The 16,320-nt window shown below is 38.8% G+C and overlaps 1 protein-coding gene and 1 pseudogene across 1 annotated transcript; both read right to left on the reverse strand.

Annotated features, from left to right (window-relative positions):
• Positions 1–7,660: 7,660 nt before the first annotated feature.
• Positions 7,661–9,064, reverse strand: LOC122088318 (annotated as a pseudogene).
• Positions 9,065–10,123: 1,059 nt separating this feature from the next.
• LOC122088258 (hydroquinone glucosyltransferase-like) lies at positions 10,124–11,542 on the reverse strand. The gene has a single exon (XM_042657456.1). It carries the CDS (start codon positions 11,540–11,542, stop codon positions 10,124–10,126), a length of 1,419 nt encoding a protein of 472 aa, XP_042513390.1.
• Between the last annotated feature and the right edge of the window lie 4,778 nt (positions 11,543–16,320).

Genomic DNA, 16,320 nt, shown 5'->3' on the forward strand with positions numbered 1-16,320 from the left:
TACGTGGACATTGCACCAACATGCATACCAATGGAAGGCTGCCTGAAAGTATTTTCAATGCATGGGTCAAGGGGTTGTGCAGTTCTCTTCGCATCCACTTGCATCAAGGCATAGACACACACAAACGGATATCTTTCTTTTTTCCTTTTAAGTTTAGGTAGATGAATGATGACTCTGATGGGTAGAAAAGCTAAGGTAGTAGCCTCTTTGATCTCAATAGTTCCAGGATTGCAAGTGGTGAATGTTCAACTAATAGTAAATAAGGCTCTCTGTGGTTTGATTTCATTTGTATTTATTAATTATTTTTAGAAATTATTCATGATAATAAATTATGGACCACAAATAGTATTCATTTGGTTACTATTTATAAAATAGATTATATAATGAGAAAATATGTTTCAGTTTTCGCCTTCAGCTTTGAGCTTCGAGCGAGAGAGATGATAGGATTTGTGATTTTTTATTTTTTAAAAAAAACATAAAACAAATTGAAGTTATCTATTTACCATTAATTGTGAGTAGTTCAGCACAAGTGCTCATTTAAAGGAGCAAAAATCAACATAAATGATTTGTTGCCACAAATCACAAATAACTTGAGAGTAATTTGAGGTTTGTGATTTATTATAATTTATTATTAATAGAAATAAGTGCTAGAAATTATACCAAACACTTATAAAAATAGAAATAAGTCAAATAAATACAAATAGAAATCAAACCGAAGAGAACCTAAGGCATAGTGAAGGACTCATCATGCTATTCTGATTAGGTTGAAAGACCTCAAGAAAATGTAATTATACTCCACCTTGCTAGGTTGGATATGCACTACATATATATATATATATGGTGGCATTTTTGGGTTTTTAGGGTTTTATGTTTGAGTTTACAGTTGAGCCAACGAGTGCAGTGAACCCTCGAACGCGACATGCGTCCCAGGTGACCTAGACGATCACGATTGACGACCTAGCCAGCATCTCATCGGATTTGCTTTTTGAACTGATCCTCATTATAGAGAACTGATTTGTCGCTCGTACGATCACCTGGTCGTACGAGTTAGCAACCAACACTTGTCCTACTTTCTACCATTATAAGGATAAAGAAAGATAAATCTAAGAACAAAAAGGACAGATGTTGGTCACTGACTCATACGACCAGATGATCGTACGAGAGTAGCGAATTCTTTCTCCTCATTATACCCAACCGGATCGGGGGATCTAATCCTTCCTGGCTTCCTTGGCCCTCACTCTCTGTATCAGGAGGTCTAACCTTTTCTTTGTGTCGAACAAATAACGTGGAAGGAAAAAGTTAATTTCGTAAGCGACTTAAGCCGATCAACCCCAAAAAACCTATTTAAATATTTTCTTCTTGTCACTTTTATATAATTCTGGATCATTCCATGTTGTTTGAGTCATTAATTTCGGATTCGATTAAAGATGACCTTCCATTAATTTGGGTAGTGTTGACTTTGAGCCACTATGTGCTACAGCTGTGTCTCAACAAGCCTAGAACTTGCGACTTATTTTTATGATGTCTTTGATGTTGATAAACATGATGAATATGATTTCTTGCTTTATTCTAGCATTTCTCTTTTTGTTTGAGTTTATTTTGATGTTTTATGCATTTTTCGTACATAAAAAATGATTTTAAGTGTTATTTCAATTATTTGAGAGGGATGCCTACCCGGTTGTGTGGCCAATGCGCTAGTGTGCAGCTAGTTATGACATTGACATAGAGGACATAGTACAAACGCAATAGTGACATTTTCTTTGCTTTTATAATATATTATTAGTACATATTGTTGCGGTGAAAAATCATCCAAGGTTGTTGTGAAACTTACACAGAGAGTAAAACACAAGAGAGTGAGCATTAGGCTGATTCGGCAGGAATTCTCTAATGCCTAAGTTAGATCTCTTTACAAGCAAATAATTCCAGTAAGAATGAAAAAAGTTTCGATCATCTGAAAAGAGGTTTACCTGGGTATTTATAGTTGAAGATGGCAGCCATCGAGTGAGAGTTTTGCTTTGGTAGCTTCCTAATGTTGGTGAAAGTCTGAACATAGTAAAAATTGCAATAGGAAAGTGATAAAGAGTGAAGAAGACATTGAAAGTGGGTTATTAGAGTGTTTTAGTGTGAAGGGTAAAATTGCATTTTCCTTCTTATATTTAAAGCCGTCAACGTAGGAGGTATAGTGTAATTGTCAGTTCTACAGGGGATGATTATAACATCAGGGTAAATTGCAGGGAAAGCCATTGTAATTATCCTATGAAATAATTTACTTTCCAGTTGGGTTCACTAATAACCTCTAATGTTTTTGTATTTTCTATAATACCCTTCAAAATTCTATTTATTTGGCTACCAGCAAGGGTTGCAGCCCAACAACACCTAAATTTTGTTTGCAAGTCATGAAGCCTCGATATCCTATTGCCAACCTTGAATTACACACTCTAGATCAGTTCCACTCGTAAGAAGAGAAGTTGGCATGAGTGTGAAGGATATAGGAAGGTCAATAACGAAGTGATCTTCTAAGCTTCTATGGATGATATTGGAAGTTGAGAGTGGAGGCTATAAAGAGTGTGGGGAATTTAGTTGTAGATATATGTGGACTAAATGTAGAAAATTCTTTTGATATGAGAGAGTAGGACATTCCTTTTTATCGATAGTCAAGAGAAACTCGGTCCAAAATATAAATACTCATTTTAATTTTTTCAATCAAATTGGATTGGACCCCATTTTAGCGAGGACAAATTGAGGGACAGCTATATATACCAATACCTGACACATCGGACCAACCTAGCACAGCCAGTTCAGATCGGATCCCTGCCTGTACGTACTTCTCTTTTTATTTTCAAAAATGCCCTTCTTCACTTTTTAAATGACAATAAATAGGTCACGTTCATGTTTGACGTAAAGGGTGTATATCTCAATTTTGGGTCGACCAAATAACGTGGAAGAAAATGGTTATTTTCATGTCAAATTATCAATAGCTAATGAGGGTGTGTATAAGAGCATCAAAGGGTAGAATTTCAGTCTACGATGAGGGCCGAACTGTAATTTTGAGCCTATCAGTCTGAGCGCAGGTGCCATGCGCTGCGTGGTGACTCATATTTCTACTTTGACTTGAGCTCTGCTTTGATTCTCTCTCATGTCTAACTGTCAAAGTCGAACCAGGAATGCTAATTATAAAAGGACACTGTCCAGCGTCCACTCCTATCTTATTCACTCCAAACTCTCTCTCTCTCTCTCGCTTTCTCTTCTCTGTCTTATTCACTCCAAACACTTTCTCTCTCGTTCTTATCGTGCCATGGAAGACATTATGTTACCTCCTGGTTTCAGATTCCGTCCCAGTGATGAAGAACTCATTATACACTACCTTCGGAGGAAAATCGTTGACCCTTCTTTCTCCTTCTACCCCTTTAGAGAAGTCAATATTTATGCTTTTAATCCGGAAGAACTCATCGGTGAGTTATTAGCAAACCATATTGTTCCTTTCTGCTTTCTTTCTGTGTTTCATTATATTAGCTTATTTAGATTCTAACAACATTAATGTTCTATATATTATTCTGTTTGTGCAGAAAAGTACGGGAATAAAAATGATTATTTCCATTACTTTTTCACCGCAACAACTCGGAAATATCGGAAAGGCTCTAGACCTAATCGTTGTACATCAAAAGGACACTGGAAGGCCAGTTCTGCTGATATACAAATCAAAGACCATGAATCCAACCTTATCGGCTACAGGAAACCTCTCGTCTTCTACATTGATAAGAAGACCCCAAATTTACCAAAAAAATTAAAAAATAAGACCCCCAATTTACCCAAAAAGAAAAAATCGGTTAAAACCGATTGGTTAATGCAGGAATTTCGAACCAAAGAAGACCGAAAGCTTAAAAATAATAAATATCTTCCAATGCAGGTATGTAAATTTACAGGTTACATGTTTCATGCATATTATATTATTTTTATTTCAATATTTACTAACTAACCTTCTTACGATCCTTCTTTGTTTCTCTTTTACTTTTGTTACAGTTGGATGATTGGGTAATTTGTAAAATATACAAGGGAAAACGTAAAGACTCCAAAAGAAAAGAAAAAGAAAAAGAAGCAGAAGAAGAAGAAGAAGAAGAAGAAGAAGAAGAAGAAGAAGGGGAAGAAGAGGAAGAAGTGATGGAGGGACAAGGAGAAGAGGACATAGGCATAGAAGAAGATATAATCGAATCCATGGAGGGTGGCCAAGATAATTCTTTAGACCAATACTTTTCCAATATCGAGCAATTTCTTCCTTTGGATGATCTCCTTTCCAATCCTTCTGATATGATCTGTAGCTTCAACAACATATGTGATCCTGTTGGGTGGGACAATGGTAGCCCCTTTGATATCAGTGGTTCAATCACAGAAGTTGGGGAATGTTCAACTAGCAGCAATGTTAACCAAAATGGATATGAACCTATGTACACATCAGTCAATACTAATGATCAGCTTAGTATGGATTGGGATCCTCTCCAACACCAACGACCCTCCAACGATCTATCCAAAGGTAGGGAAGGCTTGGACACACATCCCCAGGTGTTGACAGGTATTGAGATGTGTGACCAAACCCCCGTAACTCTTGAGTGGCCATTGGGGAGGAACCCAATCCAACATGGTATATCACTAGATCAGCCAATGTTGCCAATGCCACCGCCAATCAATCAACAACCTTCGGTTCAGAAGGAACATAGCAGTACCAGTGATCAGCCTCAGGTAGTGAAGGACTCATCACGCTCTTCTGAATAAGTTCTAAGGCGACAAAAGACATGTCATCATTCCCGACTCGTTTAGGATGTGATTGAGGATATTTCTTATAATTCTTTTTATTTGTAGATTGTATTTTTTGCTTTGTTCTAGGAAGGCTCTATCTTTTATGAACCCTGCTTGATTTATTGAATGGAATTATGTTTACTAAAAAGACAAAAAGGGGTTTGCAGATGAACTTTTCATGTTCCATTAGACAATTAAAAACTTTTTGTTCATATATATCTTTCAAATGTTTGTGGAGATATTTCTCATATCCTCAAAGGAAAAAAAAAAAATATTACATGTTAGGCCACCTTTTATTGGTTGTAAGAGAATCTGATCGAGTGTTTAGTATTAATTTTAAAATGAGCAAGATAATGCTACTCACTTTTGTGGCCACGTCAACAAATCAAAGGAAGGATGCATGGAGGCATGGGCAGCACATGGGCTGTGCAGTCTCTTTGCATTCGCTTGTGTCTAGGCGTAAACACACACAGGCAGATAGCTCTCTTTTTCCTTTTTAAAGTTTAGGTAGATAAGTCCAAGTTTAAGTAGATGAATCTGATGGATGGAGCTATGGTAATAGCCTCTTTAATGTCAATAGTTCCAGGACTGCATGAGCCTACAGAAAGATTGAGTTGTGGCCATATCTTTAGCAACTCAGATATTTATTTTTCTGAGTTGCTTCTTATTAAGTTTGTCTCGAATTCTTGACCCGTTTTGAAGATTGATCCGATCCGACATATTTTGGTGGTGACCCGAATGAGAATTTTTCTGAAATCTGTGATGGAAGCAGAGGGGTTGGGCCGATAGGCCCAAGCCCGGAGCCCATCACTAATCTCATATGGGGGTGTGGGGGCTATGCCCCCGCGTTATGGTTCGACCGGATCGACCGCGACCCGATGGATCGACCCACGATTTTGGAGTATATATAATGTACTGTTGCTTGTTGAGAAAGTCATTATATTCTAGGGTTTTCATGCAGCTAGGGTTTCAGGGCGAGTTTTTCCTCACCGCTGCTAGGGTGTAATCTCTCTTCTGCATAGTGAATCATCTTCTTCTTCGCCCAAGGACGTAGCACACCACCCTGGTGTGTGAACCTCGTTAAATCTCTGTGTCATACGGATCTATTGTCTCTTTAATATTCGTGTTTCTTGGTGTTTGATCTAACACTTCTTGATGAATTCCTCTGGTATTTTGGTCAACTTCAATTTATCAAGGGTCTCTGGCAGTCGAAAAAGTTCTTTCAAGTTTTTGGTAAACTTTAATTTATGAATTCCCTCAACCATTGCAACCTGTGGTTTTTATACTTTGTAGACAACGATGGATAATACAAAGAGATAGATGCATATGACATCCAAGAGAGATTAAACTAAGTAATAGTTTCTGGAATCAATCTGTCAATTTCTTTTGTGAACGAGTGATAGATTTAAGTAATGAAATTGGTGCCATTTGTAGGGATTCTATACTGTAGTTTTGATTGACAATATCAGGTCCATGGGCAAGTCACATGTGGATGCATTTTGGATGATTTTGGATATTTTATTAATCTTTGGCGGATATATTTTGGTTGATATTTGATGGTGATGATATAATAGGTTGTGAATTTGGAATGATTTATAGATACTATCTACTTTCTGCCATTCCTGTTTTTAACTATGGGTGGAGGGGAGAGAGTTTTTTTTTTTTTTTTTTTTTCCTGTTGAGAGAACAAGAGTACAAAAGATAGAGAGATGCTGAATTTTCTATCGAAGGTGAACATGCATCAGGACTATGATTCTGGAGAAGGGTCAGCGCCTTGAGACTGAGCAAAGGTTTCGCGATGCCCGGTGAACCATGGCCTGCCCTTATCTCTGAAGAGGAGCTCCATCAACGGGCCCCTGATACCAAGGTAATTTATATGCTATGTAATGTACCTTATCTCTTATGCTTTGCTTTATAGTTCTGTGTGACTGTTTATGTCATGGGCATTTCGTTAGACACGTGATGGGCACACTATATGATTAGAATCATTATATGTGGCTTTTCATCATCATCATTATTATTTTCAATGGTGAGGTGAAACTGCTGATGCATGCCTGTTCAAATAATTGGAGTCTCCTCAGTGAAATTATTACATTTGGTGCTTTAGACTCATTTATACCTTTTGATATGCACTTAAATTCACATAGTTATAGTTGTTTCTTGTGTTGGAAGTTGGTAGCATTCTGGTATATCTTTGTTCCCTGTTTGCAACTTAATCCATCTGTTTTTACTCCCCCTACTCCCAAAAAAGATTGTTTGTGCCCTTATAGGCTCCAACTTAGAATTCCTATGCGGGGGGGGGGGGGGGGGGTGGGAAATAGCCCTTGTGTGTTCCTGTTCAGACAACCTGTGAATGCATGGGATTGTGAACCTATTGAGGGCATTCCCTAGGTCATGATCAAAGCCATCTGTCCCATCTATTTGCAGGTTGTTTTATTTATCTGAACTAGTTAATCCCTTAGATCAAACCTGTCTAAGGATAGGTCCACTTCTTAGGATAAAACAGAAGCTTTGCAGAACCAGTGAAATAAATCCATTATTTCTCAATCTGCTTCAGATTTCTTCATTTATTAGGCCAAAAAAATTCCAGTGTAGGCTTTGTTTCTAGTCCTTTGAATGAGGTTTTAAAACATTGCCACAAACCCCTAGGATTTGTCCCTAATCTGAAGTATGGATGAATTTAAGGACCATTAAGGCTTGAATTTCCTTCACAATCCATCAAGACAAACGTATCCAAGTCATGCACCAGGTGAAACTTGAGAACTACCTAGACTCATTCTAATGTTACTCCATATCCCCAAGCATCTTCTAATGCTAAGTTGTAGTGGAAAAATCAAGAAATCTCTAAACTAGGTAAATACAACCATTTTTATATGGCTGCTTGAGTCTTCCATCTGTGTGTCACCTCCAAGAGTGAGTTGAAGAACCATCTTCACTCCAAGCCTTGGCTGCAGCATCCTTGAGTTCCCTCATCCTGTTCCTCTTTCTCTTCCCTTCTTCTCCTTCAATTAGACACTTCACCACTGCAGCAATCTCCTCTCGCCCAACCATTCCATCTTCCCCTTCTTTAGGCAACAAGGCCACCTTCATGTCCTCCACTAGCATCACTGCATTCATCCTTTGTTCTGCATAGAGAGGCCAAGCAATCAAGGGCACACCATGTACAATGCTCTCCAAGGTTGAGTTCCATCCACAGTGGGTCAAGACCCCTCCTGTTGAGGCATGGCTTAGCACTTGGATCTGAGGAGCCCATGATGGTAAGACAAGGCACATCCCTTTTGTTCTTTCCAAGAACCCCTGCAGGCAGAAAGGCAAATGTGTTCTCAATGGTTTGAGCCTTAAAAAAGGCATTTGCTGCCTTCCCAGTTGGGCTTTTAACAACCCACAAAAATCTTTGCTTGCTTAGCTCCAATCCAAAAGCCAATTCGGTAAGTTGCTCTGGTGAAAGGACACCAGCACTTCCAAATGACACAAACAGAACAGACTCGTGTGGTTGATCATCCAACCACTTCAAGCAATCAGGCACATCAACCCCATCCCTTGAACCACTTTGCACCAGTGGTCCAACCGGGTAGACCGGTGGCATGCTATGATCTTTACCTTCCTTGATTGCATTTAGAGCATTTGGTTCCAAGTCCATGAAGCTATTTAACATGATACCTTCAGCCAATCCAAAGCGTTTGCAATGGTGTAGAAACCATGTGTAGTCCTCGTTCTTCCTATCTTGAATTGGCTGAAATAAATCTCTCCCATGAAGTGCAACGCAACCAGGCAATTTTACTGGCTTTTCCAGGTCTCTATACTCACAAGAGTACATCTTATCAAGCTTGGGCAAATGAAACCTCCATGACAATACCATTGCCCCCGCCGGGTTGAAGATGCAAGGAGAGACCTTAAATTCCTTGGCAACCTCAAATGCATCTGTGCCAAACTGATCAACAACCAAGGCAGTAAGACGAGTTGTGGTGCTTAAGACCTTTATGAGCACCTCACGGAGAGAAAGGAGGGACCGGGCAATCGTTTGAGAGATGCGCGTCACAGGCCTTAAGTCGTAGAGGTCATCGAGATTTGCCGGAGGGAGAAGCACTGAACTGATGTTTTTGGGAAGGTTATCTAGGATTTCTTGTGCGAATTTTGAAAGGGCACCATTTGTTGGGATGATGAGTGTGATAGACAGGTTGTGTTGGTGGATGAGTCGCTTGGCAAGCTCTGCTAGTGGGATGAGGTGACCCATTCCTGGGGAAGGTAGAATGGCGATGTGGGCCGTTTCCATTGAAAATTTCTTAATCGAATGGAGGCTTCAATCTTGGATTTCAACAAGTTAATGAATCAATATGTTTGGAAAGATAGATCTGTTCTGGAGAGGGATCTATATGCTACTCTGATATACCTACCATCATCTATTGAAATGTCTAGCACAATAAGGGGGTCAATGGGTCATGGTATCAATAAAATAAAAGTTTATTAAAAAAACGTGTTAATAAAATGAGAGGGTCTTGGTAAGAAATTATGTAAGATAATGTATATTTTATGGACTTGTCTTTGTTTTCCCCATTGTTTATTACTCTTTGAGGGGGAATTAGGATGGACTAACTGGGGATGGATATATCTGTGTTGCTGATGGGTTTTCTCTCCTAAAATTTTAAAGGGAGAGGTTTTTTAAAAGATAGCACAGGGGTCAATGAAATCGAATGCGGAAGCATTAATAGTGGTGAAATTTCTACCTTTCATAAGGGTTTGAGTGGTCATTTTACCCCCCCTTAATTCTAGGTGTTGAGGGCCACTGCCTTCCAGGCTTTTTCCCCAATTTCAATTTAATTTCTACTAAATGATGCCAACATTAACTTAATCTTAATTTCAAATTAAGATAAGGGATACCTATCACACGTTTTCCATTTTTATTAAGGAAAAAAAAAATTCTTGAAATTCCCTGCAGCCCATATTCTCTTGGAGAGGAAGCTGAAATGGAACGGATCGCACGAGGTGAAATTTGAGAACTAGCAGCTTGACTGATTTTATTGTTTTTTCCTTATCAGAAGATAAATAATTTAATCCATCAAACAAGAGGAAAAGAAAAGATTTATACATCTGAGGGATTCCATATCACCAAGCATCTTCTAATGCCAAGTTGTATTGACACATTCATGCATGGGTTCCCCAAAGTGAATGGATCAGGTTCACGTTCTCGTACATCCCTGGTTTGTAGATTTGGAATCTATTAAATGAAGAGAGAGAAAATTGATTCTAAATTCACAGATCAGAGACGTTCTCGTACATTCTCGTACGTGAACCTGATCCACTCCCTTCCCAAACCAAGTAAATACAACCTTTTTTATACGGCTGCTTGAGTCTTCCATTTATGTGTCACCTCCAAGAGTGACTGTGTTGAAGAACCATCTTCACCCAATGCCTTGGCTGCAGCATCCTTGAGTTCCCTCATCCTGTTCCTCTTTCTCTTCCCTTCTTCTCCTTCCATTAGACACTTCACCACTCCTGCAATCTCCTCTCGTCCCACTATTCCATCTTCCCCTTCTTTAGGCAACAAAGCCACCTTCATGTCCTCCACTAGGATCACTGCATTCATCCTTTGCTCTGCATAGAGAGGCCAAGCAATCAAGGGTACACCATTGACAATGCTCTCCAAGGTTGAGTTCCATCCACAATGGGTCAAGAACCCACCTGTTGAGGCGTGGCTTAGCACTTGAGTTTGAGGGGCCCATGAAGGCAATACATGGCCTATCCCTTTTGTTCCTTCCAAGAACCCCTCAGGCAAAAAGGCAAAAGGGTCCTCAATGCTTTCAGCATCAAAGAAGTTGGCATATGCTGCCTTCCGAGTTGGGCTTCTAACAACCCACAAAAATCTTTGTTCACTTAACGCCAATCCAAAAGCCAATTCAGTAAATTGCTCTGGAGAAAGGGCCCCGGCACTTCCAAATGATACAAACAAAACAGACTCATTTGGTTGATCATCCAACCACTTCAAACAATCAGGTACATCAACCCCATCTCTTGAACCACTTTGCACTAGTGGTCCAACCGGGTAGACCGGCGGCGGCGGCTCGTTTTTGAGATCTTTACCATCCTTGAATGCATTTATGGCAGTTAGTTCCAATTCCATAAAGCTATTTAACATGATCCCTTCAGCTAATCCAAAACGTTTGCAATGATATAGAAACCATGTGTAGTCCTCGTTCTTCCTATCTTGAATTGGATGGAATAAATCTCTCCCATGAAGTGCCATGCAACCAGGCAATTTCACTGGTTGTTGCAGGTCTCTATACTCACAAGAGTACATCTCATCAAGCTTGGGCAAATGAAACCTCCATGACAACACCAGCGCCGCACTTGGATCAAAGATGTAAGGTGAAACCTTGAATTCTTTGGCGACTTCAAATGCATCGGTACCGAATTGATCAACAATCAAGGCAGTAAGATGAGTGGTGGTGCTTAAAACCTTGAGCACCTCGCAGAGAGAAGGGAGGGACCGGGTAATTGTGTGAGAGATGTGTGTCAAGGGCCTCACGTCGTATAGATCATCGAGATTCACCGGAGGGAGAAGAACTAAATTGATGCTTTTGGGGAGGTTATCTAGGGTTTCTTGTGCGGATTTAGAAAGAGTAGGATTTGTTGTTGGCATGATGAATGTAATAGAGAGATGGTGGTATTGGATGAGTCGCTTGGCAAGCTCTGCTAGTGGGATGAGGTGACCTATCCCTAGGGAAGGTAGAATGGCTATGTGGGCTGTTTCCATTGAAACTTTCCTAATGGAGTAGGGGCTTCAATCTTGGATTTCAACAAGTTAATGAATCAATATGTTTGTAAAGATAGATCGGTTATGAAGATAGATTTATACGCTAACTTCTATATATTGACATCATGTACCAAGTGTGAAATGTCTAGCACAATAAGGGGGTCATGTTATTAATAAAACAAGCTTACCAAAAAAAAAAAAGTTATTAATAAAACAATAGGGCCGGCCATGTGTTAATAAATATGGCTTTCTTTCTCATCTCTCATCTCCCACTTCCTATTATGTTTTGTATGAATGTAGCCGACTCATGAAGTTGGAATAAGTCTGAGTTGGTTATTGTTGTGTTGTATGTATTAATAAATATAGGTTGACAAGAAAAATTATGTGTGTATGGGTGTATATTTTGTCGCTTGCGTCTTTATTTTTTCTATTTTTTATTACTCTTGACAGGGAATTGAACCAGGATAGAATAAATGGGGAAGGATATATAATTTTTTATGGGAAATGAACGTTCCCAGGTCAACCGGCCCTTGTGCGTAGCCACTCGCTCTAGCCTATTACGTTTTCCAGAAACAAGTGGGGCTTAGTCAAATCGCGAGAATATGGAGGGTGTGATAACGCGCTCCATCCCGAGAGCGCTTGAGCACGACACACAAAAGCAAACATAGAGTCCAGGAAAATGACACCCCATCCCTGTGAAATAAAAAAAATCCCACCCCTTGTTGATGCCCATGTGAGCACCTCATTGGCCCTAACGCCATGGACCCGGGAGGGTTCAATTCCCTTAACAATAATAAGAGCAAGAGATTCATGCCTGGTTGCGTAGTGTACGCTAGTGCCTCCCTGCGTAATAATTGTAATAATAGTATTATGGGAAAAAGATCCTTGCTAGTTTGGTGTTGCGGTATTGTTGCCTACATCCAAATACATGCGGGCGAGAAAAGACCATGCTACCCGCCAGCCCCATCTGTTGAAGATACTCCTGTGTGCCTCCCATTGGCCCTGTAAGTTGGTGTTGCTTACACCAGAATGGTAGGGTTCTTTCTTCCCAATATGATAGAGGGTTTCCTGAAAGGCATTGTGGCCCCTGCGCTAATGCGAGGGCCAATGTTCATTGAAAGCAGTGAAGAGCACTAAACACTCCCATGTAAGTGGCCCAAGGACGTAAGAGAAGTTGAACTCAGAATCACATGCTTCTTGAGGCGAAGGTCCCTTGCCAACTCCACTACACCCTTGGATGGGGAAATTTGGAGTGACTCTGCTAACCGTCAAACTCTTAAATCAAAATACTTTTGCAACAGGTCTGTTTTTGATTCAAAAACTCTAAAATTCAGAGGTTCTCCTTGCTGGAATAGTATTACTAAAACTCTTCTTCCATTATTGAGAAATATTTTCTTCCGGAAAAAAAGGTAATGGCTCCAACACTTTCTTTTGGTATGACCCTTGGATCCACTTATCAAATCTCACCCTTGAGTTACATAGCTTTATAAATAACCATGATTTACACCATTGTTCGGTAGAATCAGTTAATAATTTCACTGTTAATAACTAATGGAACGTAGAATTGTTAAACTCTGTTGTTCCTGTTCATTTTATTGATTCTATTACTCAAATTCCTATTTCCCATCATTCTGACGGTGGTATACGGTGTATCATTTCTAAGGAGGGATCTTTCAAAACTAGACTAGCAGCTAAGTTTCTCAAGACCAATTCACTAACAAGCTTCAATGAACGCTCAAATGGGTATTATTACTCATTTATATGCTCACAATGGCAGCGAATTTTTTGGAAAATCAATATCCACCCCAAGTTTAAGCTTTTCTTTTGGAGAATGGTCAATGTTGGATTACCAACAAAAGAAGTGTTTTTAAAATGGGTGGAAATCGACCCCTCATGTTGTTTTTGCCACACCCAGTAGGAATCCTTGTACAATTTATTGTTCAAATGTGAATTTTCAAGAAGAGTGTGGGCATCTTGCCCTTTGTGATTTAAACCTAATCGTCTCCCAGTTGCTTCTATCAATAAATTAGTTATGTTTAACTCTGGGACTATTCCTAAGCAAGATTTGACATGGTTCTTTTCTATAGTTATGTTCATATGTTATTTCCTCTGGAAATATAGAAATAAGAATCTTTTCTGTGCACAAACATTAGATCCTCTAACCATTCTCAAACAAGTTGAGTTTTGGACTGCAAATGGAATTTCCCACAAAAACACTGAAGCCCAGGTATATCCAACTCAGCCCAATATTACACTCTAACACCAATGCCACACAACACAATCACTCTTATTATCACAAGTGTCACGTGATAACATAAAAAATGCATCTACATGGGCGATCTCTTTTGTTTTCCAAGGACATTGCATCTAATGTGAGACGAACTATGTCTTGACAAGAAAAAGTGGTGAGGTAGTGGCTCTAGGCTTGCTGAAAGGGACGACAAAGGCAAGGACCATGAAGTGGAATGTGGACGTTGTATGGAGCGACACGGAAGAATTTAGGAAGTTCTTTGATAAGGAATATGACAAGTTGTTAACCGTACGGCTAATGACTCTAATATTATTATATTTAGAGATGGATAATCACTCTACCCCCACCCCCACTCCCCAAAAAAAAAAAAAATTGCATTAAAGCTAATAGTAGGTACGTGGGGGAACTAAAATCTGTAGCTTGTATAATCGATTTGGGTGGGTTACTTCTAGTTTTGTATAAAGGGCTTAGGGGTCAGGCCTAGCCCCTCCCTATATCTCTATGATGAGGAGGACGACAGATCAAATAGAGTAATACGAAACCACTTGAACATGAAATAAATAGTCTTTAAGCTCGCTTCACACTGTGTTAAGTAAGCGTTTAAGACACCAGATAGACATTCTATCGACAGATTTAAAGAGGCCTTCGGACTACATAAGTCCCTATAACCAAAAGACAATCGATATATCGGACGGATATGATATAAAATGTATATGACTATGTCTAATGAATATTTCTCTTTTGGTTGATCCAAAAAAAAAAAAACTTGGCCACTTTGCAAATTCTCTCTTGTTCTGGAAGTACATAATTTGTTGTCTACTCTTAGTTTTTGTCTGGAAGTGACAAATGATGTGGTTATACTTTTGAGACACTTAGCTTTTTGGGTTCTCCCTAAAAGAACATATTTCTTTAACCTCAACTCTTATAATGATGTGCATTCACTCCTTACTTATCAACGAATTTTCCTTTTTTGCTTAAGGAAAAAAAATTGTCATACCAATTTTAAATCATCTTTGAAGTTTGGGCAATGGACCCCAGTAATAGTAAAACTCGAATGAATACGTTAAAAGTGGCTCATGAGAAAGGAAAAATAAATAGAATTACAACAGGTTGGGCATTTTTTTTACAGTTGACCAGGTGATTGGGGAACATACTCTAGGATAGATTTAAGAAGGCTGTCAATTTAAAATCATAATTGGTCACCAAAATCAAATAGAAAGGTATAAATTGAAATTAGTATGCCACTTATTCTGTTCAGTTTTAAATTTACATATTGTAAAAAGAAAAAATTGATTCAGTTTTGATTTTGACCAATAAAGCATCGATTTTAAACCATTTAGAATGGTTTAAAATCGAAAAACATCAAACCGATTTTGAATTGAAGATAATCAATCAGTTAAATCAATTATATTGAATAATTGAACCGATTACAAATCGTATGGCAAAGAATCATCAACAAACTAAAATCAAACTGGTAATAAACTGCATAATCGGAATTGATTAATAGAAACCAAATTTCTATTTGAGAAACTTGAAACTATATTTGGTTTCAATTACGACATTATGCAAATCGGATCAAACCATTTAAACTGAAATTAATTCGGTTAACAACCTTACATGCATTGACTTCTTTTGTTTTGCAACTAATGTTGAATTTCATGTTTTGTTTGTCGTCTAGACTTTTCCAACTTTTTAAAATCTAACTGCCTATGTGATTGGAAGGATATTTAAAGTGAATAATAACACTAATCCAATACTGCTTTTCATGTCAACTACCATTACCATAACCATAACCATAACCAGAACCAGAACCAGAACCAGACGCTTGAGAGGTGTCATTGAGTCAACTAGGGGTGCAATGGGGTTGGGTTGGGTCGGATTTTTAAAAACTTCAACCCAACTCTAGGTCCCCTTAACTCAGCCTAGGCCTATGTGGTGGCCCGATCTCGGGCTGGGATATTTCAGCTCAAGCCCCAACAATATTAAAGGAATTGCCAGTGAAAAAAGTCCTATTCACCAGCCAGACAGGGCTTCAGCCAGCGAATTTTGGATTTCTTTGGCAAAAGCTATAAGATTTCTAATTAGATGTGCTAGCATAGTCCAAGATTTGTTTTCAAAATCGGTTTAGTGGTGTTGACTACAAATGGAGTAAGCAGAAATTATCCAATATTAGTAAGTGATCTCTTTGGAGATATTGGATTGGATTTCATTACCACACCTTAATGGTATGAAATATTTATTACTATGTGTGGACCTAAAGTATTGTTTCCTTAATGGGAAGGAAACCCTAATTTCCTTGCTCTATATAGTTATCACTGGCGCATTAAGTGAATGACTGGAAAAAATCAAAAGTGAAAAGGGAAAGAGAGTAGATCAGACCAACAACGACATTCGTGTTGCAAAGAGAGAATGTTCTACTTCAGCCATGGATTCAGGTATGTTGTTCATGTCCATAGTAATTGTATTGCATGCTTATCTGATCTCCATGCGATGTATTACAAGTATATTTTCTTTCAAAAGCCTTTTT

Source organism: Macadamia integrifolia, chromosome 9, assembly GCF_013358625.1.
Source record: "Macadamia integrifolia cultivar HAES 741 chromosome 9, SCU_Mint_v3, whole genome shotgun sequence".
In the NCBI taxonomy this organism is placed as follows: Eukaryota; Viridiplantae; Streptophyta; class Magnoliopsida; order Proteales; family Proteaceae; genus Macadamia; species Macadamia integrifolia.